General features: G+C 40.3%; 1 protein-coding gene across 2 annotated transcripts in view; it reads left to right on the forward strand.

The window, feature by feature from the left end:
• Positions 1-27,138, forward strand: part of POU1F1 (POU class 1 homeobox 1) — a 181,427-nt gene that overhangs the window by 31,013 nt on the left and 123,276 nt on the right. Inside the window, exon 1 of one of the 2 annotated variants that reach the window (XM_074599158.1) lies at positions 15,797-15,913. The exons of the other annotated variant lie outside the window; for it this stretch is intronic. Coding sequence (XP_074455259.1) covers positions 15,874-15,913 — 40 coding nt within the window. The 5' untranslated portion in view covers positions 15,797-15,873. Of the gene's footprint in view, positions 1-15,796; positions 15,914-27,138 lie in introns of those variants that run through there. 2 annotated transcript variants of the gene reach the window in all.

Genomic DNA, 27,138 nt, shown 5'->3' on the forward strand with positions numbered 1-27,138 from the left:
TTTACAGTAGAGGACATAAGGCCTCTTGAAAACCCCTGACTATTGCAACTGCAACTACAGGACTTTTTGTTTTGCTTTTGTTTTCTACTTATGTAAGAACGATGTTAGTTTACACCATTCTGTTGCATAACAAGAATATTTTTCCTTGTTTCAGGTACAGATTAACAAGATCCTGGCAGAATTTGTCATTTGGTTTCTATCAGCCTTGTTTCAGTGTACTAAGGGGTTAATCAACCAAATTACTTGATAGCACATCACAGTTCTGTAGCATAACAGCCAAATGAAACATCTAATTCTATTAAAGCTTTTCTTTATGTCCACACAAAAGAAATTAGTTTTAATTTTTTATTTCATGATTCATAACTTCTTAGGAATTGGTATTCTTAGCAATGTAGTGTCTTTAATCACACAGCTGTCTGCTGTTCTGATGCCTATGTAATATGGGCATGATATTGCGGAGGTTGCTCCAGAGTACTGAGAAAATGAGATAAGGGTACATCGTTTGGTGATAAAGTTAACTACCTCTACATTAATAACAATAATGTTGTCAGGGCTGCTGCATTAATCCATTTGACCTACTTTTACCTATAAAACCACAGTAACAACCTGTAATGCTACTACATAAACACACTGGCTTCTCATGATGAACTGTTGCTAGCAAAATTCACTGAAGACGTTTCTCTAGCCTAAGCTGTCTTTATATACTGCAGCTGAAAGCTGTTTAAGACAAAACGTCCACTTACAATCACTTATGTTTTATAACAGCTTAGTGGAGAACATTGTGAAACATACCTCAGTGCCTGCCTGGCTTGGGCCACCTTCATGAGGTTTTTGGAGGCTGAATATAGCTTCACCCTCTGACAGCAGGAGTTGGCCAACAGGGACTGGCTTTTGCTGCAGGGCTAAACTTGCTTGTCAGTTCTCCTGCTTGCTCCGAGACAGGCTGGGTGATCATTAAATGGTAGTTTTTGAGTGGCAGCAGTGTTTTCCTTAAGCATCTTGCTGCTGGTTCCCATGAAGCATGTGTTCCAGAGAGCTGGGGACTGCCCCTGTCATCTGTGGAGATGGGCAGGGACTCTGGGCTGCATTACCCCTTGGGAAAGGTGCAGCGGTTGTTGAAAGCTGTCCCTCATGCCGGGAGGTCTCCAGTCACAGATAGAGAGCAAAGATGGGCAGGCAAGGATGTGGTGAGTGCCCCAGGGCACTTATTTGCCCTCCTCAGGAAAGATGATGGCCCAACGTGGGGCTGGGGGCTGAGCTGGTTGGTCTGGGGCAAGCACACTTCTCCAGTTCTTTGTGGAGATCCTGCTAGTGAGAGTAGTGTTTCCAACTTGTGCCCTTCTCCTGTGGAAGCGGGGTCACTATGAAATGTGGGGGAATATGTATTTTTACATCTTAAAATTTAAACTATGAAGCAATTAGATATAGAAACCTTTTTAACCTGTTAGAAAGCAGGTTTTTACTAGAGTACTATTGCTAGATTTTCTAAGCCATAGTAGAGCTGCCTCAGAGGAACATGGAACGTATTTAGTTATGTAATTTGTTCCATAAAATGGGTAAGGTGTAATGTAACTCTCAGAGCTGATGAACACAGTATGCATGTTGTGGCTCTACTGAGCTGAAATAGTTCACTTATGTTGCCTGTAGTAGATGGTTCACAGTTTTTTTTAATACGTGGACATGTTATGCTTTGCCTGTGAAGTGTCCAGGTGCTTGACTAAGATGCCAAGACTCCTTACAAGGAGTTCGTTTGCTTATTTTAGCATCCCCACACTTGTCCCTCAATAACCCCAAAAAAGAACTTTTCATTTTTTTTTTTTTAAGCCTAAAGCAGAAGCTGTCACTTGCGAATACTTTATGTCTCAGGAAGAAAACAGAAACACCACAAAACCAAAGAAATTAAATCATATCTGATGTGGTGTTTCCTCTGGACGTCACAGAAGAGCACTAGAGGGATATTTTACCCTGGTGTTGTTTAGTGGTGGGTGCTGCTGTATGATGTGGCTCTTGCATGCATAATGGTGGTGTTTGCTCTGCTGCACAGATCTTGGCTCACCTGAGGTGATGAGATTTGGGATGAGGTTGTTGGGGAGGTTAAGTCCAGAAGATCAAGGTTGGAAGTCAGAAAGGGAGATAACGAAAGTTTTTGCTTTGAACATTTTTGCAAGGCCCAGAGTCGCTGTAGCAACAGAGCACATGTGCCTTTAAGAACTGTGAAACCGATGTTATTGGTAATGTGTAAATACAGGGTGGCAATATCTGCAGAACACAACTTTAGAAAGAGCCTTTCATCTGAAGCTATAATCTGACTTTTGAGAAGCATTGAAAACCCTTAAGTGCTTCTTGTGTTAATGCAGGCAGAAGAGGTACTTGAGTGGCACTGCAGATGGCTGCCCACTAAGCTGCATGACTCCTTGTCACGGCAAACTATAGAAACTAAAAGCTGAAGAAATTCATGGTGGCGAGGGAGAGGGACTGTCAAGGATTATATGATGTTGAAAAAACACCATCACTTGTTCAGAAGATCTTTGCACCAAACATCAGCGGTGCTGGTTCTGCAGAAGCATGGGCACAAGCCTGCCTGGCTTGATACTCTGCCCTCAGCAATTGCTAACGGCCAGTAGTGGTGACAGGCTGCGAAACCAGGGAACCCTTACACTTGATCTGATTTTGTGTGTATATCTCCCCCATATAAGTAAAAACAAGTTAAAAGGCCGTGTTTCACAATATCTTGTTTATCTGACAGCAGTCAGTTCTACAGATCTTTGAATGACTGTTTCACGATTTAAAAAAAATAATAGAATACTGATATCCCATCACTGCACTGGTTTATTGAGAGATAAGGCCTGTTAACTATTTAACCTTTACCAAATGACTAGATTGCTGGCTCTTCTGACTCTTTGCATTACAAGAATCGAGTTCCATGAGCTGACAGTACTAAGTTTGCAAATAGTTCCTGTTGCTTCTTCGGTTACTTGACCTGCATTGCCAGAAATGCACATTCACAAGACCCCGCCTCAGTTTCGCCTGACTCCAGCGGCTGCCATGGTGGTTTTTTTTCATGGCAACGATAAAAGCATCTCTTAATTTAACAAAACCAAAATGTTTAACAAACTGCTGTACCAAAAATACTGATGGGCTGTCTGCTTTGTGGCCCATTAAGAGACACTCCGAACACTGTCCTCCAAACTCTCTATAAGAACTTGAAAAGTTGCAGGCCTGACTGACAAATGAATTTGCATTAGGACAGCTATTTGGAGATTATGAATGCTATGTAACGTGTCAATGCACGTGATCAGGGTTGTCTCCAGTAACTGTGCTGCATATTGAAATGATTCAGCGCTAGGTCTACAAAAGTTTGAGAAATGTCTTGGTACAACAGGAACAATGTGGGGTGTTATTTTTCTCTTCTTTTCTCATCTCTCGCTTTCCAGGGCAGACTGTGCTATACTACTGTATTTCCACATAGCTGGGCTTGAATATCTCCTCTTCAAATATTAGGGATGTTTTTCATCTTTATTATAGCAACAAAAAATCGAGCAAGGCTCAGTTAGGGGAGGCCAGACAGGACAAGTATAACTGAAGGATTTAGTGAGCTCAGGGAAACAGGAGCAGCAGTAGGAAAAGAAGGGAAGGAAGGGGAAGAATGAAAAATGGGGGAGAGGAGGGAAGAAGCAGAGGCTGCATGTTGATGCGTTCAGCCTCAGCAGCAGCAGATTTCACCTGCTTGTACATGACCATTTGAACAAAATTTTCCTGTCCTGTGGACGAGCAGATGACTTGAGGTCTGCACTGTCCTTGGGTGCCATAGCCAGCATCTGCAGTGCAGCAGCCCATCCATACATGGGTGATCATTTTAACATTACCTTCGTGACACTCCTGCAGTGCCTCCTGCAGATGCTCAGTGCTTGTCCCAAGGTCACGCAGGCAGCTCGCAGCTCCCTGGCAGTGCCTTTGTGCTCCTGTTCCCTCAGGGGCCCCTCTGTGTCTTTCTTCCTTCTCCCCCAAACTGCGGGGTCCTCCCTGGTGGGCAGGGCTGTGTCTCACTGCTACTCTCACCCTATAGTAGTGCCTTCTTCCTCCTCTGTTTTCACTTCCAACTCCAGCACATCCTGTTTCTGATCCATACTGTGTCCCCTCTTTCCTGGCAAACCAGGATCCTTCAGTCTTTGCCTGTCAGCTGAGCTCTGATCCTGTTTCCTTGCTGCCCCATCCCTAGACATTCATTGTGCCACTGCATTCCTTTCTCCTGTAGACATCCTGCCTATCCCCCTTCCCCTGTCGTCTTCCAGCTCTGTTTTTTTCCTTTTCTTCTCCAAAAGGCTATGTCCCATCATCTTACTCGCTGCCACTGTTTTTTGGTAGAAGATGGTACTCCCTTTCTACTTATTCCCAAACATGGAGTTGTTTGAGCATTCCTGAGATGGACTGTGAGCTTGAGGATGCCAGGAGAATGGTCAGGTAACTACTTTGGAAACGTTTGTTTCAGTATCTGACCTAGAAACTACATCAGTCTGTCAGCGCAAGATGGAACAGCAAGTTTAATTTTATCCACTTGGTAAGCAACAAAGCGCTGTTTTTCTTTTCTGCTGCTTAATATGCTTCGGTTTTCTTTATTTGTGCTATAGCATTTGAAAAGAATAAGCTGTTCATTGTGGCTCTCTTCAGCATCCTGTCATCTTCATTTACCTGAAACATTGTGCAGTTCTTTGTTGTCTTTTTGTGCACCTACACTGGAGTCTAATTACCTCAATCTGCAGTCTCCTGGTGCAATACCAGAGGTTTTTAGATGTGAGACTTCTTTATGAGGTAACACACAAGATAGGGCAATTCAGGAGAGGGGAAAAACTGTCAAAATGCATAGTGCGATCCTATTCTCTTTTGAGGTGAGTAACTATTGGTGGTCTCATCCCTGGATCCTAAACAAGCTGCCTTCAGGTCCTTCTGGCTCAACTTCAACAGCAGGTGGGTCACCACGTCTCTCTTAGAAGATACTGTTTCACCCAGGAATATAAAAAGGCATCGAAGGATGAAACCTGCCTCCCGAGAACTGCGGTCGCCATCTCGCTTCTGCTGACTTCATAGGTTTTTAACCCAAGTGGAGGCAAAATAAAATGGATTGCCCTTTCTTTGCGGGGTGGGGGAGGAAAGCAGACTCACAGGTTTTGGAGCTCTGTGCTCCTGCTGGCCTGCCTCTTGCTGGCAGGCTGCTGTAGCACAAAGGGAATTCTCCCCATTTTTCAAAGAGAAAGTCATCATGTTTGTTATTGTGCAGATAAATATAGCACATGAGATTAGCTTATCCCTGTAGTCCCTCCACTGAAGGCCCAGATAACAGCTGTGTTTATGGCCCTGCTCTTTTTAGAAGGCCTTTACAGGTCATCAGTTTTATAAAAAGATGTTGGGAGTGGAGTGGGGGGAACCCTTGAGCTTTCACTTTTTTTTTTTTTAAAGTTCCAGGGAAACTTAATGCTCTTTTGCACAAAATGTCTTATATCAGGGTTCTATGCTGTTGTGTTTGTTTGTTTTTTTTTTTCCCTTTTCCTTACAAAATCTACAGCCTCACTTCATGGAGGACTGATTTTTGCACTATTCTAGGTCCCTTAAGTGAAGTTAATGCATTAGTGGAAACAGTTGTACCTTCAAGGTATTGAATATTCTGCAAAATCTTGTTTCAATATTATTCTGTGGCACAGAGGGAATCTGTAATAAGGCTTCATATAGTGCACAAAATGCGAAAGTAGGAGGGTTTCTGTATAGTGGAAGTGCATCCTTCCACTTCCTGCAATAACCTTATGACAGGAAAAAGCAGGGGGAACAAGCAATAGGTGCTTTTCAAAGTTAACTTTCCAGTTGCTTTGAAATGTGCCTGGCATGGCCACAAACAATTCTGGTTATTGATATGACTTCCACTAATGGAAAAAAGGCTGCCTTTAGTGAAGGGGACCCAACTGTAAAATGTCCTGGAACACAGGGAAATGGAAAAAGCTCCATGTGCCTGACTCCCCTGTAGCTTACAGGGCATTGACAGAAGGTGCATCAGCATCAAGCTTAGCAAGTCCTCAGCCCAAAACATTTCTACAGGTCGCCACGACCACACACAAGTAGCTGATGTACCTTCAATCCATCTTCATAGCTGTTCTGACAAATGCTCTCTACCTACAAGGGACTGCAGCCCTTGCAGTGACATCCCACAGCGTTGACTGTTCATGGCACTGATGAGCAAATGTTGACCCTATGGGGGCTTCTGTGTGTGTCATTCACTGTAAGGAATTCAATGGATGAAGTCTGAATTTGACCAGGATAGTTAGGGTAACTTTTGAGTTTCTAAGATATTGTGATCAAGGGATCTGTAATCATTGTTTATTCTTGGTAGGGAAAAAAAAAAAGTGAGGGAGAAAGAGACTAATTCTTTTTAGATGAAAGCAACATCCCATGATATTTGAATGTAATGACTTGAAATTATAGACAAGAAGGAAATATCTTCAATAAGTAACTCCACAGAGACACAGACTCAACTTTTTTTTTTTTTTGTAAGAATATGCAGTACTTGTAGTAGCAATTGCAAAGCTGAAGGAAATGTATGGAAACTGAAGAAATACAGATTATATTTAACCATGACGTGAATTTCAATGTCACTTTAATATCCCTAATAACCTTCAAAGACAATGGTTAGAGCTGATGTGAAGATAAAGCTGCTATTATGAATAGTCTTACTGCGACTCTAATGCAAGTGCACTGGATCATTTCACTCAGTACATGATCAACCCCTCATCCTACTCATCTAACTAATCTCAGAACACCTGAAATGTTACTCAAAACACTCTTCTAAATGACAGTAATATTTCTCTAGTTCTTAAAATGAGCTTTCAATTTGAGTAGCAAATCAGAATTTGAACTCCCTTTCACACCTGATCCTTAGTACAGTACCCAAACCTTGTTCATGAATATCAATCTATTTTAATATACCCTTCGCATTAGGTACGTCCTTCCCAGAAGGTATATTTAGCATTCTCTTGTGTAAATTATGAATATGAAGTTAAAAATCTGGTAATAAAGTAACTTTTAATTTTTCTCATTAGGGAATTCTACTTGCCATGATCACCAAGTAGATTTATTAATGTTGCATCATTAACATTTTAATAAGGTGTCCAAAATCAACGAAAATCTAAAGAAACTTTTTTCAACAAGATGAAAATTAAGGTTTAATGTATCGATGTTTTCAACTGTACAAGACTAATCTTCCTGCTTTGTTTTGTCATCTCCTTAAAAGCAGGTACAAGTTTCCTGATTCAAGGAACTTCCTAGATTGGTCCCATATGTTTAACGTTTTTTTTTTTTAAAACAACAAAACAAGAACAACAAAAAAAACCCCACACCAACAAAAAACTGCAACAAATAAACAAAAAACAACAACCTAAAAAATAAACCTAAAGAAATTTAATTACCTAAAATTCTTGTAGGCCTTAGCCTGGACTGTGTATAGAGAGCAGGTTTTTATGTTGTGGATTATTCTGGTTATGTGGAAACCACACTTTTTTCTTTAAAGAATAGTGAGTGTTTTCTAAGTATTTTGACTTATTATGAAGTATCCCATGCATCCACATAGAACCAATACTGTGTCATAAAAAATAGGAAAATGTTCTGAGTTTGATAAAGAATGTTTCCTTCTACAAACCAGCCTATAGGGCTTGGATTTACTCTTGATGATTTCCTAATAAAAGTTCTATTGTTTTTCATTTTAGGACAGAGATATCACAATCAGGGTAAAAATCTCTATGGATTTCTTTTATCTGCATAGCTAAAGTTTTGTTTCTACCTGGCATCCTGAATTTCATAACTACTAAAACTGGAGCTGGAGTGCAGGGGTGAAAGGAATGATCTAGAGGCTCGGCTTGTATTCTGTGGCATCAAAAAGTCATCTGAACTCCGTTACATTCCAGCTTGAGAGGATTCATAGGCGTGAAATGATTTACCAGGACAAGTTTTGTCCTTGAGCATAAAATTACCTTTCACTCTTGTAATTTTCCCTTTTACATTACATCACGTCTCCCTGCCTCTGTATTGAGCCTTTATCCAACAGAAGTACGTTTTTATCAGCAAATGTGGTAAAAATGTGTATCTGCTGGGTTCCGCCAATGACTGGGATTCTACTCTGAACCCCTAATGTAACATTGTTCAGAAGCTGCGTCTGTACAGGCTACCGTATTAGATGTGGTGTCAGAGGCTGAAGGGAAGGCTTCCAGAGCATAATGTTGACAGCAGATATATATTCTGACCTTAAATTGCCTTGGCTGTCATATTTTCTAGGAACATAGGGTATGGGTTCACTAAGAGAAGGCAGAAAGGTCTGCATTAAGCTAATCGATGTTTTATTTATTTTTAAATACGTAGTTGTACAGATTAATTTCCTGTGCAAACACTGCATGCCGAGTCTACCTTACTATCCTTACTTGAGTAAATTTTATTTCACTAGCTTAAGTTAAAACTCAAGACATTTAGCAATTATGAAAGCATATAGTTGATATTTCAGAAAACCTTGGTTCAGGTTAGGTTGATACGCTGGGGGGGAGAGAAATGTCACAGATTTGGTAAAAGCACTATTTTCATTTTGGATGCCATTTCACACTTATAATGCCAGTGAAATGCTCTTTTGATTCATGGAAAATAGAAATATCAGAAGTCAAGTTTCATGGTATGTCAGTGAATGGTACAAAGCAATGTTTTGCAGCACCATTTCTGCTCCTTTATAGGGAGGTCTCTGGGTTATTATTTTTTTTTTTTCCAAATCAGATTAAGCTGTTGTGTCCTCCATCAAAACTCTTCCAGCTGTATCAAAAAGATATGTTCAGGGCAGTCAGTGGCTTTCAGAGCTGCAGTGGCAATCTGCTGGCTGATATGGGAGGACTGGAGGGACATACTTGAGTTCTGTGAAGCCACTGACTCCCTTCTCATGGAGACCTTCAATTTTGCACCTTCAATTTTGCAAGGGTTTTCATACAGCAGTTTCTCCATCTTCCAGTCTTCCTGGGCTATGTTGGCTTCTGCGTGCGTGATATTACTGCATCACACAGAAGATGCTTACACCTCCTAGAAATGTCACTTCTCAGCTTCTTTTGTGACTATTTGGGTTGCAAGATAGGTAGAGTAATTATTCTCTTCTCTACATTTAAATTGCCAACTGACTACTGCTGTGAAGGTTGCTCTGAAATATTTTAGCTTAAGATTCACATATAACTGCTCTACAGGTGAGGTTGTCCCAGTTGATGTCCATATGAATGTCTCATTGCAAATAACATTTCCCACGAGAGATCTGTGGAACATCTTTGAACAAGGCATTTCAGGAATTTTTGTCTTAAAAAAATGTTTTAAAAATTGTGAGCGGGGAAAAGCAAGGGAAAACTATTACAGAGGGATCTTCCCCTTTTATCCTCACAAGAAAATGTTTGAAGATAGTACTCTTTGTTCAGAGAACAAACTTATGGAGACTTTTCTTTAGCAAAGTAAAAATTGTCAAAGACAGAATATCTGTGTTTAAGTGATTCAGGCTGTGTTAATGTTTCTTGATTCAGTATTGTTTTAAGGGCACACTGGTTTCCTCCTATTTGGAATTGCCTTAAGTCAGTATGTCACTGAAAAGGTGAACGCTAAAGCAAGAAATCTGAATTGAAATCAGTGGGAAGCTTTCACCACAGGTATGCTTAAACTAAACACATTCTGAAAAACTCCTCTTCCCTCTTCTTCTGCTCTTCATTGTAATTCTTGGCTATTTAAATTGTCTCAACATGCAACGTCATATGTGTGTTTCATTGCCAGGGTACCCTGGGACTGTGAACCAGGAGCGGAGGAAGGTTTTGCACAACAGGCTGGCTATAAAATACGGAGGTGGCAGGACATCTTACTGTGTGACTTAATAAAAGCCTGAACTAAACTCATTTCTGTTCTGAGCCATGCTCAGCAGTATAGAGGAAGTTGGCCTTCATATTTTGCTTGGTCATGTCGCTTTGCTTTCATGGAGGGTGGTGGTTGGGTTGGAAACCCTTGGACTTGCAAGCTTTGCTGCTGGGTTCCACAGCACAGTGCTTGGCGTGGAGGGAGGGACATTGCCCATCTTCCTTCCCTTGACCCAAAGATTTAATGTGTTCTGATTTTATTTCTCTAGTAGTACAGCACAAGAGGGAGGAGTCTTCCTCACAATAACAAAACTGGACAATGACAACCTCTGGCACCGTGTCTGGAAAAAAATTTAACTCAAAGACACTTGTACTCCCTGAATGGCTATTTCTTTATTTTATTATTGCTCACTCCTAGACTGAGGCAAGTATACAAATTTAGTTAAAATCTATCTCAGTCTTGCTGTCTTTTTTCCTGCGACACCGAATCAGGAGGTTAATAGATGTCCATGTGTGCTGCTTTCTCCTTCCCACCATACACAGTCATTCCTGTGAATGAATGTGACTACATCTTCAGGATATGTGCTGAAAAACCTCTAAATTTGCAGCTTGCAATTGTTACCGGACTAGGAGGAAATTCATATGGTTCTTGACATCTGGGGAAAATGCTAGTTTTCTCAGGAGAAATAACCTTGTAGCTCTGTAGTTTTCTGCCATATCTCCAATGGGTGTTTTGTCAGGATAAAAAAATACATGCTCAGGTCTGGGGCTGACTCCAGAGGAGCTAGGCAAGAAGGCATGGGGATGGATGAGACAGCTTATTTGTGATTCTAACACTGCATCCCTTTTAAGAATGACTTGTTACTGAGTTTTTAGCATAACACGAAGAAAATGGCACTTTTTTTCTTCCCCCCCCCCCCCCCCCCCCCAAAAAAAAAAAAAGAAACCCATTTGTAATACTAGCTTCAGCAATGAGATTGTATTTTCTTTTTGTGTCAATGTTGATGGAACTTCATAATGTTTCAGGACCTGCCACTCTCTTTGGTCTTTCCAGGCTGCATATGGGCTTTTTCCAGTAAGCATCTGTCTGTCTTAGCAGTAGAAATTTGGTAAGAATGGGTAACTTCTCGTCCCCACTTAGCGGTTTCCAGTTAAGATCCTGGCTGCTGGTACCAGAACAAGACCCAGGGCAAGCGCCAGCAGGCTGGTGGGCTCAGCTGGATGAGGCAGAGAGTTGCGGAGGTGGTGGGGAGCAGTGAGCTGATAAAACCTCTGAGTGACTAAGACCACCTGAGGGAGAAGAGGAGATTAGGCAGGGCTCAAAAAACTATCTGAGGGGACAAAAACTGGGGCTGGAATGATGGGTCAGCTTGCGAGGGCACGGTGGCCAGGAGGATAGATGTGTGGAAACTCTCTTCTATCTGACATGGTCACTGTGCTGTCTATGCTAAAAAGAAATCTAGTTTTTCCTATTTTCTCACACACACAAAAAATAATCTAACTTGTCTTGTGTTTGAAAGTCTCTCTATTTCTATTTAGAGATCTCCTTGTAAGGAGGAGGTGGAGACGCACCCATCTGGGGTCATCATAAACACCCTGGTGTATGTCCTGGCATTTTACATAAAAGTAGATACATTAGTGAAAGGCCTGGAGAACGAAGAGCAAAATCAGTGTGAAAATACAATAAAGTGATGGGGGGAGCAATTGAAAAAAAAAAATATATATAAATAAATCAGAAGGACATTCTGTGGATGAAATTAAGTTGGGAGACTGCTTCCAGGAAGGTAAGTTGTTTAAATATAAATAGTGCAATTACCCATGGAAAGATTAATTGCTTTCCTGGAGAGTTAAACTTACAGTTTAATAAGCACACACAATCTGGTGAGACTGTGTCGTCCTAAGTACAGACCAACCATCGGCACTCAAACAGCTGTCAGTAATAAACTGTTTCTCATTACTTCCTCCTTTCTGAGGAGAGAAAAAGGATTCTGCATTCTGTCGTCCCTGACCACAGGGGCTGAAATTGCTATTTCTATTTTGGAGCACCTAAACACAGAACCTGGATCTTCAGTGACCTGAATCCTGGGGACAGGACTCCATGGGGAGGGGTAGTAGGAAATCACTTTATCAACAATTTAAAAATAATATAAAGTAGTACATAGTGGAATTGAACACTGTTGGAGTGGTTTTACTAATGTATTACTTAATGGTTGGAACCTGATTTTACTGTTGAGAGGCTTTGTGCTGAGGATAATAAGATCTGAATCTTTTTCCTTAGCTGAACATGGTTAAGCGCTGCATATGCTTTAGGCTCAGTGTTGCCCCCCTGGAGAAGGAGGGAGTTTGGAGCTATTTTGGGGGGAGAATTAGGTCCTTGCTTAACTAATGTTTTTCGGATCCAGCCTTTTCTTTTAGACAAGAGTCTACTTTTTTGTTCTGACAGATCTGTTTCTTCCTGCTGACCTCCTGAAGATTCATCTTTGTGAGAAAAAAGTATCATTGGTCAGCTCACTCTTAAAATACTTAAAATTACTTCTTTTAAAGCAGAAGTTCTTTTTTCATCTGTAATCTTTTAAGTAACTAAATATTTTCTTTTTATTTGCTTAAACAAAACCATAATCTCTTTCCCTGTGTCCGTTCAAAAAATCTATCCATCATGCTAAGAATTTTATCTCAAACCTCGCAAGTTTAAGATCCTTGTCTTATTGTAGCATAGAGCCTGCTAACTTTCGACGTTTGCCTTCAGCTTAAAAAAATTCAAGTTTTATGCAACATTAGGTTTATGAAGAGTGTATAGAGGCGTCTTTAAAATCTATTATAAAATAATTTTCCTCTTTTAGCTTAGTAAAGCAAAGATCACCCATCCTATATAAGCAGCACAACATGAATAAAGGTTGGGTTACTGCAGATTTTTGCAAGCTTCCTGCCAGCTAATTGAATTGTAGACTTGGTGGTGAGATATATTTTCACCACAGATAGGGAGGAGGAAGAAGGTACAGATATGCATTTCTCTGATATTGCCTCAAATCGTGATGTGCAGATTCCTACATGTACCACTGAAGCATCTCCTGGACTTGGAACTTAAAAAACCAGAAGTTTTTATGATTATGGTGATATGGGGATGTATGCTTAATTCAGTACAGCTACCTTGTTTAACAGAACTTAGTTAATTAACCTCAGTTAATTCTACAGATGCAGCTCTTCAACTTGTGGAGCCTGCTTTCTCTTGGATAGAGCTGCAGTCAAGCATGTAATCTGTGAAACGATAGTTGAAGAAAAATGTGCTTTATTCTTTTTAAGGATTCTGAAGTTATTGATTGTGTGTGGCTTTGTCTTGTTTTAGCTTTGCAGCTTAGAGAATTGCTGATCTTGCATATCCCTGAAATTAGCTCTGGCTTTGAAATGTGAAGGTTGTTGCCAGTCCCTGGTTCTTGAAAGCCTGATTTTCTGCTTATTCTGCTGGGAAGAGCAGGGTGGGTTTTTGGGGGGATGGTGGTGTGTGTGTGGGGGGTTTCTCCCTTGATGTTTTAATGCAAATTGTTGAATTGACTTCCTGTACCTTTTAGGGAAAATGCGGTGGGTTTGCTTCATGTATTCAATTCAATTTGGAAAGAACATGCGCGGGACGGAGATTATTCCGAAATGCTGGGTGGCTTTATCTTGCCCTGTGAGTCTTGGGGAATGCTCCTGCTTGAGGCAGATGCTAAATCAAGCCACTCTTGCTCAACATCATGTACTTGTGGACTTTAAATCTGCCATGTGCCTGTCCTCGAGAAACAGCATGTTTTTGAGGGCTGGGTGGGGAGCCAGCAGCTCTGAAGCTGGATTCCCACCTGTATCTGGTTTAATAATGCTTTGTCCTTATGTAACACTTTATTTTGCTGTCGTCTTTCGCTTTTCTCTTTCCTTTCCTCCCCCGCAACTAGGCTGTTACTGCGTCTTGCCAGCAGTACATAATAGGAGCATATTCGTGCTCTGTTGACATCTTACAATCAGTTCACATCTACAGCTTTGTCAGTGCTACCATGCTGCTAAAAACAGCCACCATCTAATTCTTCACTTCTTTTTTTTTTTCCTTTTTTCTTTTTTTTTCTTCTCGGCTTTGGACATTGTATGCCTTGTGGTCTGTTGCTAATGGTATTACTTTATATAGCAATTTCTCAGCAAAGTCAGGTGATTTCTTCTCAGTTGTTATTTTTTTTTTTTTTTTATAAAATGCAAGCTTGATTTTACCAGAGAGCTTGTGGTAAAGTAGCAAAAAGGCATATATTAAGACACTCATCCGGTATTTTTGCAAAGAGCTCACTGGGGGGGGAAAGAAGCAATTAATTGAGAAAATACATCTTGCAGCTCATGGAACCAAAAATGCCAACTGCTTTTGACAACCTGATTATGGAAGTCCAGTAGACATGGACACAGATGTGCTCTGATTGGCATCGACCGACTGGATAGTGATTTTATTGGAACCCAAAAAACCTTGGTGCTGAGTCATCTGAGATTAGAGACAATTACAGAATGTTCCTGTGGGGGTAAAGTGTGCATGTTCCTTTAGCGGGATGGGAGGTAATTTGGGATAGCCCTTGGTGATACACGGCTATGCTTCCAGTGGGACCTTAAGGATGAGGATCCAGGCATTACCTGAAGATGTGTTGTGCTCTAAACTAAAATCCCAGCTTTCTTCTATGATAATCTGATGGTGGTGGTGCCCTTAATTAAAAATAAATAAATAAATAATAGATGTAACATTTGGCAAAAATGTTTGGGGGGAAGCTTTAGCAGTCTCCTCTTTGCCTGCCATACCCTGCAAGAGTAGTCTTTGGGATAAGAGTGTTTAAAATAGACTGAAGTGAATCTTGCCTTTGGAGAACAGAAATAATATTGCTGCATATTGGTGTTTTGGTGAGCAGTCCCAAGAACAGGTGACAACATGATATGGAGGAGAAGGCTGTTTTGGGTGGGTGGTTTTTGTTTTTTTTTTTTTTAATTAAAGGTGAATACTGAGAATAGAAAGACCTGTCTTTGTTTCATGCTAAAGTCTTCATAGCTTTTTTTCTTTTCTTACTAAGTGTAGACATTTGAAACAAATAGCGTGTTTACCCTCCTACCTTGAATAACCTGTGGAAACTTGTCAGGTGATTCCTGCACCTTCTACAGGATGTCTCATGTTGGCTTAAAACTTATGGAGTGAAAGCTATGTCCCTAAACCAGATATCTTGCTAATTAACTATCTTCACTTTTTAAAGTAAGCATGATCAGTGTAAAATGAACCTGTTGCCTTTGATTTTTAGCCTTTGGAAATTAGATTAAAAAGCCCTTTATTTACCCAGAATTCTTTCCTGCAGGTAGACAGGCAATGCAATCAAATCTTCTGTCTTCATCTTTTGGTTAAACTACATAGATTGAGCTTTAGTCTGTACCTGTAGTCATCTTGCTAATTCAGTGTATGGTGGAATGACACACCTCCTTTCTGTTTTGAATCCCTAGGCATAAGAGTTCAGTTTTCTGTTTCATTATAGAGGATTTCTGTTCATTTTTGTTTGCATTTTCAGTGAGGGTAAAACACCAGGATAAAATACTACGACTGCTGTGAGAATTCAAAAAGTATAATCCAAATTCTCTTATTTGGTGGCTTTTTTCTCTCTATTCTGTGATATCAAGATGTACCTTCATGTCTGAAAGAAGTAAATGTTAGTGTCATAGAAGTTGATAGGTGAGGTATAACCAAGGCCTTGGGTAGAAGTTGCTGTTCCCATTATTTATGTCAATGAAGTCAGATAAGGCTGGCATGTGGGAGTAGAGCTTGTGCAAGAACTTTCCAAAGTATAAAGATATAACTCAGAATAGTCTCAGACCTTCAACAGTCCCCTTCCCAGAAGCTCGGAAAAACCAAAGGAGACATACTGCTCAAGTACAGGAAGAGGTGTGTGGCAAAAACACTTAACTAAAAGACAGAAGATAAGGATTTTCTGAGCTTAACTGCATGACGTCCTCGTGCTCATGGAATGGAAGGCAGCCTTGTGGTAAGCAAACAAATGTTTTGCTCGCCTCAATTAACATTCTGTTCTGTTTGTGCCAGGACTGAATTTTGTTCTTCAAGCCTGCTAGGTGAATAGCAGACAAATGTAAATGACCTCATTTTATCACTTGGGTGGTGTGAATACCTCAGAGTCCACCTTTAACTAAATTAGAAGCCTGGAATGAAGAGCTATAGCTCTCTGTGGTCCATGGTGAGAGCTATACTCCTGGGGCGTCCTGAATTGCCCTCTGTATGCTTCATTGATCGCATAGGAACATAGAGTCGTAGTGTAGCCCAATGTTAATGTGAATTTACTCTTTATATCTGAGTGCACTTGATTTTGGTATGCCTGACTTTGAATTTGCCTCTCTTTTATTTTAAAGCTTTTTTTTTAAATTTTATTTCTGGAATTCTATCATAGGAGAGAGACTTGTCTTACTGAGAGACAGCACAAAAAAATTACAGAAATCACAAACTGCATGCCACTTTGTCTCTGTAATTCATGGGAAGATGCTGTACCTATAAATCACAAAAATCTAACAGCTGCAACAGCAGCCAGATAAAAGACTGACGCAAGGGCAGCTGAGAAGCAGTGAAAGACAGATGAGACTATGACTTTTTGTCAACTGGCTTTACCCTCCTGGAGAATATCTAGTGTCAAGCTGTCAGTCTACCTGATTTCAAAATGAACAGTGTGAACTGATAAAACAGTGTGAGTCCTATCACCTCTCCTGTCTTGGAAAGTTTAGAGACTGACATAACTCATGAGATCTTCTGCCCTTTTGCTTCTCTCCTGCTCTACACTCCCCCTCCCCCACCCACCCCCATTCTATCCCCCGCATTGTGTCAGTTTGTAGCTCAAAACCATAACCTCTGGTTGTCCAAAACTCTGGTTAAATACCATGCCCACACATCACCATATGAATAGACTGGCTCAAAAAATGAAAATAATTAACACAAATATAGAGATAATCTTGAATCAACTTTCAATCTGTTCCTGTTTTGGTAATACCTCTAACTGAAATATCAAGTGAAAGTAGTGCTGAAGAGTAGGCCATCTCTGAAAATTGTTAGGCTATAACAGGAAGAGATACTTATTTTTTTAAAAATATTTTCTTTACATATAAACATTAATTTCTAGCTGCAAACTATTCAATTATGACAAGGATATAGGAGATATATATCTTATATATATATCCTGTGTATGTTTTGCAAAAATAACTTTGATATGCTATCATGCTTTATTTCTGAATAATTTTCAACCCTCATAATTACATACCTTTTATTCTGTTGTTTACTTAATTATCCCATTGAACTGGTGGACCAATTGTTACAACAATGTTTCCTCCAACATCAACCTCATCAAATAACAAAAGCTTTAGCTGAAGGGACCCATGCTGGTATATGAAATCACTGGTGGTCATGGATTTAGAAGTCCATGAACTTCCATGATTTTATTAATATACAGATAATGAAGAGGCAGACAGAGGTCACTAATGAGGGTCTTGTTCCCAGATCTTGATTTGTCTTCCAAAATGTATCCTTGCTTCCTGTGGCACTTAAGGTCATGGTGTTAGAAGTGCTTTGGTCCCCAGCTTCTGTTAAACCACCCACAAACATCCTTTCCTTTTACCCAAGGGTTACATTGGTTACTGTTTGCATTCTGGCAAATTAAATTTCACATAAAATTAATTTGGTCCATCCAGATAGACTTAGCTTCATTATAGATCACGGGAAAGGACAACAAGAGATGCTTTCTGGGTCCCTATCCTCAGAGGCACCAATTTTGTATCCGAATTTTCATGTGACATGCAGAATATGGATGCATATGTAGAGACTCTGTGGGAGGGATGGGTGAAAGTGGACTGAGAAGGGAGGAATCTTTACACCAGTCCCTGAAGTAGCTACACCAGGCTTGTACTGTTAGCTGCTTCCAAATTGCCTCATAGAAAGAGGTTCACTGTGGAGGGTTCCTTTTTCAGCTTAGGGATTTTCCATCAGATGTACTGAAGTTTGGTAAAACTGTGATAGCTCTTTGAGCATGTTTCAATAGCTTTATTAGGAAACTTCAAAATTAAGCTTTGAAGAGACATTTTGCTGTGAACTAGAAAACACAAAGTCTAAGGTTGAGGACCTTTTGGTGTGTTTAAGCAGGCTCAGGGTAGGAATTGGCAAAGTTCTTTTAAAGGAATTAGAAATTTGGGGTGTGGGGGTTTGTTGTTTTTTTTTAGGGGGATGGTATTGTGTTTGGGGTTTTTATTGTTGTGGTGGTTTACTAAAACTCCAGTGTGAATTCATACCTAGGGGAAAACTGTTGACTGGGTTTTTTGGGGGGTTGTTTGTTTGTTTTTAATTAAAAATAATTTTAGAAACAGCTCAGGCTGAAATGTTTTCCTGATGTAGTGATTTCTTTTTTCTTCACTGGGCTTTCAAAGGAAATGTATGCAAAGTGAAGGCAAGGCTTAGACCCCTCAGTCCAAAGTCTAGTGTTAGCATTTTCAGATGCGGAGGTCCTTGGCTCCAGGGCTGCATGCCCTGGTCACCCCTATCCTGGAAGGATGCCCTGGGTACCAGGTGTGTTGTTGTGTGGGTGCCTCAGTCTCTGCACAGCACAAGTGTCTGTTATCTCTGTGGTGCTTTGCAGGGATTGAAACGATTATCATGGAAATGAGTTCAGTTTTGATGTTTGGAAAAGTTAGAAAATACGTGCATAAGCCAAAACCCAATAATACTTATAATATTGATAGTAGTACGAAGTGTGGGGAGAGTTCTAAAAGGTAATGCAAGAGAACCATCTGTTTGAGGATTATTGGCTGGTATGCAAGCTAATTGAGAACGCCAGTTTGGTTTTGGTTTTTTTAAAGTCTATATACAAAATAGATAAATGTTAAACAAAGACAAGATTGTTTATATCACTCTATGGAAGACTGCATTCAAAATACCTATAATGACCTTGGCACTCTGCTTAATGAATAAATGGAGTATTCAGCCATGTCTGATAATGAAAATGAAGCATGCTTAATTGACTTAGCATCCAACTAATCAGCAGTTAATGCAGTCCTGAAAATTGCTAAGTTATTTCATCTTGGAGGGTCAGAGCATGCATGTAGAGAAGGGACAATCTAGGCTTTATACCTTAAGCATGAAGCAAGTATAAATAGCAAACAGTAATTGGCCTGGAGGTTTCAGTCAGTTATGTGGCCTTGATCCATGCTTTCCTTAGCCACCCACAAAATGTTTATATTCTAGAATGAAACTTTTAGTTGACATCCTGCAGGCAATTGCACTAGAGGATCTGTTAGACTGCAAGCAAAACAGCTCTGTCATTGGCAAGTTAGATTGGGTTAATTTTATTAAAAAAAAAAAGCGTGTTTTTTAGTCGCCGTTGTGTGAATGTCCCAGAATAGCCTGCTGGGAGTTTATTCAAAGTACATATTGAGTTAGAGTGCCTGAATTGACACCTGAAAATGTCTCTGTCCCAATTTTACTTGGCTACAGGCAGTGATTCAGACCTAAATGAGATAATTTCTTGCAAAATCTTTCCCTCTCAGCCAGGATTTTTCTATCGCTCATAGGAATGACTTAGTATTCAGAGCCAAAACAGTGATGTCTGAGGAAGTGGCCATCAATTTAGTTCCTGAACAAGGGGTAATCAATGGAAACCTTCCTTTCAGCATTCATGTTCAGAAATCCCAGGTTGACAAAGGATTTAGTACAGTAGGAATCCTCTTGTTCCATTTTCTCTGTTTTCTGTGAACTGTTTTTTTAACATTTTTTTCCTTCATTTTAAAATATTAAATGGTTTTCCCACAACATCTTGATCAGCAAGTAGCAATTATAAGGATTTTGGTTTAGGGTATTTGCCTTTATTTAGAGGAGCAGAGGGCTAAAGGTGCTAAACGAAACGCAGCTACGTGCCTCGAATCAACAGGCATCGCAGCAGTGTCTGGATGTTAGTTCCACAGCCTTTGAGTCACTGCCTTGTCCCTGATTTTTAGCAGCAGGTATCTTTAGAGGGCACAGGACTTATGATACTTCTCCCTGCTGGAAAGCAGGCCTGGGGCATTGCGGGTCTTGCAGTGAAATGGCTGGGAGCGGGGAAGATGAGGCCTTGGTCTCCATGTTGGGCCCATGATCCTCTGCAGACCTTATCTGTCACGTAAATCCCTGCAGAGGCTCCTGCTGCTTTCCTGTTGTTAAAAATCTGGGCATCCTACAAATGATCTTGATAAATGAGGGAGCAAGCGTTAAAATGTGGAGGTGGTCTAATTCAACTTTTTCTCCTTTGTTCACCTGCCTGCTGATGCTGTTTGTCTTTGAAAATCATCATAGACAGAAAACAATGGGGAACAGTGGTTTTATTTTTTTATTATGTATGTGCTAGAATATTCCTTTCAATTTTTGACTTATTTCAGTGTCAGCCTTCAGACACTTAATGTTTTGTGAGTTGGGGCTTTGCAGACCTACTCTGAACTGAATGTATTCTGAATATATTGCTCAAAATCCGAATCCTTGACCTAGCATCAGCAAAATTCATTTAAATTGGTTTTAAGCCTGATCTTTGTACCTCATCTGATGCATCAGCTGTAAGGGGTCAGTGTATCAATTGTGAATCTTCACAAACTTCCGGAGCTTTGGAATTTGCTTGTGGAACAAAGTGGGAGCCTTGCCAACCTCCCACTGCAGAGCATCATGTAGCCTTTCAAATGACAGATTTTACTTGGCTGTATTGGATTTCAGTGCATTCAAGAATGTACCACAAAGGTATTGACAAAACATCCTGTCCTCTAAGATGAATGTTTATTATAGCAATGCCCAAGGAGACTTCAGCTTTTTTTTGATCAGACCAATACTGCAAAGTGTACATAGACACTAACTGAACTGTTAGCAGGTTTTGCAAAGAATACTAATAGGGTTATTACAGCAGTGGTGATCTAAGAATAAAAGCAAGGTAGAGGTCACATGCAGAAGCGGTATGCTTAGACTTACTGGTAACTAGCTATGTCCTGTAAAGTTTCAGCTGTTAAAAATATTTGGAGCCCTGACTAGAGATTTTCTGTAAAGATCTGTAAATACAAAAGTAGCTTTTGCACACCCTTTGGAAGGAATCCAGACGTGGCCTTTGTGTTTCAGTCCCTATTCTGCACCCACTTCACTTTGCCAACCGTGGTTTTGACTGTGTCTGTTTACCTGTGGGAAGTAAGTGCTGGGCACTTCATTCTCTACTTGATGTTGCGGTGGGTTAAATAACGTGTTTTGTGGAGAAAGGCACAGAGGAAAACACTGGATGGCATGTTTTTGTTAGATATATTTAAGTGTTCTGTTTCTCTTAGTGTTCTGTAGTGAACACTGAGTATTTGTACAGCCTGCTTGAGATGATGATGATCTCTTACCCAGCTGCGATGCTGGTGCTTGCTGTCTTCATTGTTGATATATTAAGTGTGTTTCACCAGTCTCTCTCTTATGATCCACCCTCAGCGGGTATTAATGTTGATCCTTATGATTGATATGGATTGTAAAGGAGCTCATACTTCACCTGTGTGTTATCTTTGGTTATATATCACCGTGCACAGTTTGGAAATAATGTTAATTTGTTATGATATTTGATGGTGTGAATGTAGGGTTGACGAAAACAGAAGTGTGACCAAGACTGTTACTGGAAAGAAGCATAAAGGAGGGCAGTGTCTGCCTCTCCACTGCCCCTAACATCTAGCTTTGGCATAATTCAGATATATCTTTCTGGAACTGCCCTGTGGCAGGAGTGCACTGAGACGGGATGGGCTTGGGTGCTAAGCTCCCCTTGGACACCCTTGGGAAGGTACCCAGGCTTAGCCTATATTGTGCTTCAGTTTCCTTGCCTCTCTGTGTTGAAATTGAAAGTCCATGCTGGAGGACAGCAAAGGAGCAGGTCAAAGAAACTGTGCCTCCTACAGGGGACAAGAAAACAGAAATTAAAATCTTTTGGATGCCTTCAGCACACTGGTCTTCAGATCTCAAGGCAGCTGCTGCTGCTGCAGTTGACTCTTCCACAGATGGACGGATAGCGATATAAGAATGGTTGTTCTTGTCTCTAGGAGGACTTGCTTTCTCTGCAGGTGGGGGAAAACCCCAAATATGCAGCAACTGCAAAATAGGAAGGAGGGAGGGTGGTTCTCTTTGCATTAGCATGCCAGCAAACCTCAGGTGAGCACCTGCTCCTGAAGTGAATTAACTCAATGGTCACAGAGGTCTGATAAGGAATGAGTTATAATATAACCCTGGGTGTATTATGTTGTATTTGAGAGCAGATATTCTGTCTCATTATCCCATATGCTTTGTTTCTGGTATGAGGTCTTACTTTCTACGTGTACTTCTCATGGCTAAATAAGCAGAAGTCTTAGTCTTCCGATACAAAATGAACCACCTGAACTCTTTAGAGGCAGCACAATTACAAACAGAGAATAGTTATTCTTTGTATATCAGAGATGAAATCTCATTTATGAAACTCTTCTATGCCCAGTAACATGGATTTAGAAACATACGTGTGTGTGTGTATTTTATATATATATATATATGGTAGCTGTTTGCATAACATAGCTTCTGAACTCTCGTGTTCTCATAACACAATATCCGTAATAAAGGGGTTTTTCCTATGTGTCTTCACCTTTCCGGATTAACTCAAGCTGAACATTGGTGACTGAAGGGCGTAATGTTAAAGATGAGATATTATGAGTGTTCAATACCATAGTAAGCAGTCCTTATGATTGCCTGAAATATTTCTGAGATATGCCTTTCCTGGGTCTGGTCACAGCTATCCCATGATTTCACCCCCATTCTGATCCTATGCAGTCACTTTCAGCTGATGAGCTCCCAAATTGCAACCTGAAGATTTGCTGTTAGTTTGTAAACGTTGCAGTACGTTGTGTGGGGTGTAAGTGGTATTTAGTTGATTGGAGGGGTGGGGTGAGGAGGAAGCTCTTTTCTCTTTAATATTTCTCATTAGCTTGTTGCCTCAAAGGTAAGTTTTTATCATAACATGCAGGAATTTGCCTACACAATATGTTCTATTAAGGTAGAGGAACTAAATATGGAAAAGACTCCCACTTCCATTGTCTCTTTTATTCTGTTCCTTGAATGCCCCAGTTGGACTTCATCAGAAGTATTTCCTCCAGCTGTCAGGGAAGTTTTCACTATGATCTTAACTTTCTGTTTCCTAGCAACTCTACATCCTTCTGTTCATAGAGGAGGATGGCTTATACTTGTAATGAACATAATTCTAAGCCATGGCCAATGAGAAGCAAATACTGTGGAAAAATAAATGTCATTCATACTTTAAACAGAAAGCAAAAATTTCACATCATGATTGCTTATCTGCTTTAGCATTCCATATAATTTTGGAAAAGAAATGAGTATTTCTTTATAAGTCCTTGCATTTCTAATTTAAATTTTTAATTGTGGTTGGCAATGTGGATATGAACAACACCATCAACCATTTGGCCTTCAGATTAGGGATCACTGCTTGTAGAAGTTTTGTTTGGCAACTTCTTGTGTTTCAACATTACCAACCTGTTACTTGGAGGGGTATTTGGTTTCCTATTTATTTTATTTTATTTTGTTATTGTTTCATTTGGCTGCCCGGCTTTGAACCTGAATTTTCTTACCTGGATGGTGAGTGGGTCATCAGTGTGCTGAACTGGATTATGATGAGATTGATTACAAGTCCTACATTAAAAGATTTCAAAAGGACTGCATCCTTGCTCTGTAATACTTGTGTAAAGCATGTCACTGAAATATCTTCAGTAGTCCCTTGACTGTGATGCTTTCTTGGTGTTTCTCGTGTATAAAATATTATGAGTTTAAGAATTTTTCTCTATTCTCTCTCACTTCATTACATCATTAGCGTGTTGAGAAAGTGGAAGTTGATGGGGAAATCTTTGAAATCAAAGTTCCTGTTAGCCATATTACAGGCAGAACATGGATGGCAGCTGTGTGGGAATTCTGCTTCCTCTAGGAACTTAGGAAGACTTAAACATCTGATTGGTATTTGAGTTTTCCTAAGTGACTAATGAGATGTTATAGAAACAAAGTGAAAGCTAACTGGGGAATTACTTTTCCGTGACAGCTTTTCCACATTTAGAAATATCAGTGTTTCTTTGCATAGGAATTAAAGATCTTTCTGGTGTTTCAACAAACTATCTTTTCTGTTAAAAAGGTCAAAATTTTTACATGTTTGATTTCTCACTTCTGAAGTGGCCAGATGGCTTCCGTTGCTTGTTGGAAAATAGGCACTCTGAAAGAGCAGACTTCAGTGAAAACACACTGCTGAAAAAAGTGATTAACTATAGAACATAGGAGCTGCTATGCTGGCTCACAATAGTAATATATTTAGCCTGAGATCTTGTCTTCAATAGAGACTTCAAGATACTAAGAAACGGGAAAATCTTTTTTTTATTTTTTTTTTATTTCAACAGTATACAAAAAAGCCTATTTCTGTAGTGTACTTCCTTCTCTCTATCTTCTACTACTGTAGTAATGTCTTCATTCTTGTTTATTTTGGACAAGTTTCCCCAAAGTTTTTGTCACTCTTAACGCAATCAATTTGTGTTTCATCTTGCTCTTTAAACACCACCCTACATAAGCTCCCTCATCTATGTACATTACAATTGCTCTTAATTATGAGGTCACATATTATTTGTCCCATGGATACTTGCTTCATGCAGAGTTGTGAGATGGATGGCATTAAAAGCAAGTTGATATTAGTTTAAGATTTTACATGTTAAAGTGGCCCTCTGTGTTATCCTTGTAGTGTCATCCAAATCCTGATCTGACTACAAAGCATTTGTCATAACAATGGTTTTCTGTAGTGCTTTTCGCTGTGGTATCTTACAAGCCTTCTTATCATTAATGCATCTATTTTCAAAGCGCTCTATGAGGAAAAGTGATGTTTTCCCATTTTACTTTAGGAGAATGGAGAGACAAATGTCAGGGTCAAAAAATACTCATTTGAAATGCCTAAATGAAGACACTAAAGACGCAGTCTTTCTGTGTCTACAACACAGAGCACTACATAAATTTAAAGCACAGATCAAGTTCAAAGCTTGGTTCCCTTTAGCTGCAGCTGCTACAGAGCTCCTACGCAAAAGACTTCTTTTGGTATATGAGACTGCTTCATCCTTGAGCAGCCCCATCCTGTGCATTGGCCCATCCATCAAAAAAATGCAAAGGATCATCAGAAACTCTGCTGATCCCAGTGTCAACTCATCTTCCTTGTGAATGAATAAAGCTAACCATTAGCAACCAAAGGCTTTCATTGAGTGAGCAGATCCTCCATTAATTAGGAGGATCTAACATGCCATTTGCCAGTGATGTTCACCAGTATTTGCTGGTAAGGGAAGAATTGTACAATTTAGGAGCTGCAGGCTGCAGTTAATGCTGGGGGGAGAAGTGTAGGTTTGCTACAGCAAAACTGCCTTCTTGGTAGTAGAATCTGAACCACTCACGGTTAACACATTTATCCACGCAAGACCCAGATAAAACAAAGGCAGGCTGTTCTTTCAGCTCTACAGGTAGGGATGGGAGACAGAGAAAGGAAATAGTTGTTTACAGCTGTGTAAGAAATCTGTGATGTGACAGACAAGTGGTATGATATCCAGTAATTGTAATTACTGCAGTGACCCTTTGTTTCTGGTAGCCATGGCATTTCTTTTCCTTTCCTTGAAGCCTCATCATTGTTCTTGCTCCTGTCCGGCTGTCTCAGTCTCTCCACCTTGTGCGCTGGCTCCCAGAGCACTCTGCCCCTCTGCCTTCCTGCTCCAAATTGTGCTGTGCTCAACCTTATCCAGATGCTGCAGTACACCGTAGTTCCAGTGTTTTGTTTTCTTTAAGCATCTTTCTGATGTACAGTAACACTCTCACTCACCCTTAAAATGTTTTTACCTTAATGGTTTCCTGAAGAGACAGCACTGTAGCAAGTCCCTGGTCTTGTGCCTACTATCATTCTGCCCTTTGTGTTACTGCAATTTTATAGGTAAGGTAGGGCCATAGAGGGAAACTCTTCTTCCATAGTCACTTATGTGTAACGCTTGCTCACCAGCACAACCAAGATATGTACTTGTTGAAACTACATGTTACACTAAAATTTTTGAAGTCAAGAGGATTAAAATTTGTCTCCGAAGTATGAAAGTCTTAATGCCTCTGAGCGTTTTCCTTGACTATCTCCCCCCCCACCCCTTCCTTTGGCATGTGCTGAGTGAAGTTTTAAAACATGACGCTCATCAGAATGTGTAACAAGATGATATTGTAGGGAAATGAAGAGAGATAATACCTCTGTGACTGCTGTGCTTAACCTGATGAAAGACAAGCTTTTAAAAACTCTTTAAATAGGTATTCTGCAGGCATTTCTCCCATCATTTTCATTCTGCGGTGTGGAAAGTGTTAGGTATCAATCCCACCCTTCCCCTTTCTTTATAAATTTACATAGTTGGTCTAATGCATGGGTAAAGACACTGAAACATCTCACAGTTTCTGTAGCTTTTTTACAGTAGGAAATTTATAAGGTAAAATCAACCTTACTAGTATCTCAGCATTTGAGACTTCCTATTCACATAGTCTTTCACAGACACAAAAAAAAATAATCTGTTGCAGGCAGAATTTCTAGAATCATAGGATGATTAGAGTTGGAAGGGACCTTAAAGATCACCTAGTTCCAACCCCCCTGCCATGGGCAGGGACACCTCCCACTAGACCAGGTTGCTCAGAGCCCCATCCAGCCTGGTCTTGGAGACTTCCAGGGATGGGGCATCCACAGCTTCTCTGGGCAACCTGTTCCAGTGCCTCGCCCCTCTCACAGTAAACAATTTCTTCCTAATATCTAAATCTCCCCTCTTTCAGTTCAAAGCTGTTACTTCTCGTCCTATTGCTCCACTCCCTGATAAAGAGTCTCTCCTCATCTCTCCTGTAGGCCCCCTTTAGGTACTGGAAGGCTGCTCTAAGGTCTCCCTGGAGCTTTCTCTTCTGCGGGCTGAACAACCCCAACTCTCTCAGCCTGTCCTCATAGGAAAGGTGCTCCAGGCCTCTCATCATCATCATCTTCCTGGCCCTCCTCTGTGCTTACTCCAATGCTCCTTCCATAAGAAGGTCTATGTCCTTCTTATGTTGAGGACCCCAGAGCTGGACGCAGTACTCCAGGTGGATTTTTGAATGTTTGTAATTGCTTTCTGTTCTTGAATGGCTTTCAGAACTTCTGCACTA

The sequence above is a fragment of the Larus michahellis genome, chromosome 1 (genome assembly GCF_964199755.1).
Source record: "Larus michahellis chromosome 1, bLarMic1.1, whole genome shotgun sequence".
Taxonomy (NCBI): domain Eukaryota; kingdom Metazoa; phylum Chordata; class Aves; order Charadriiformes; family Laridae; genus Larus; species Larus michahellis.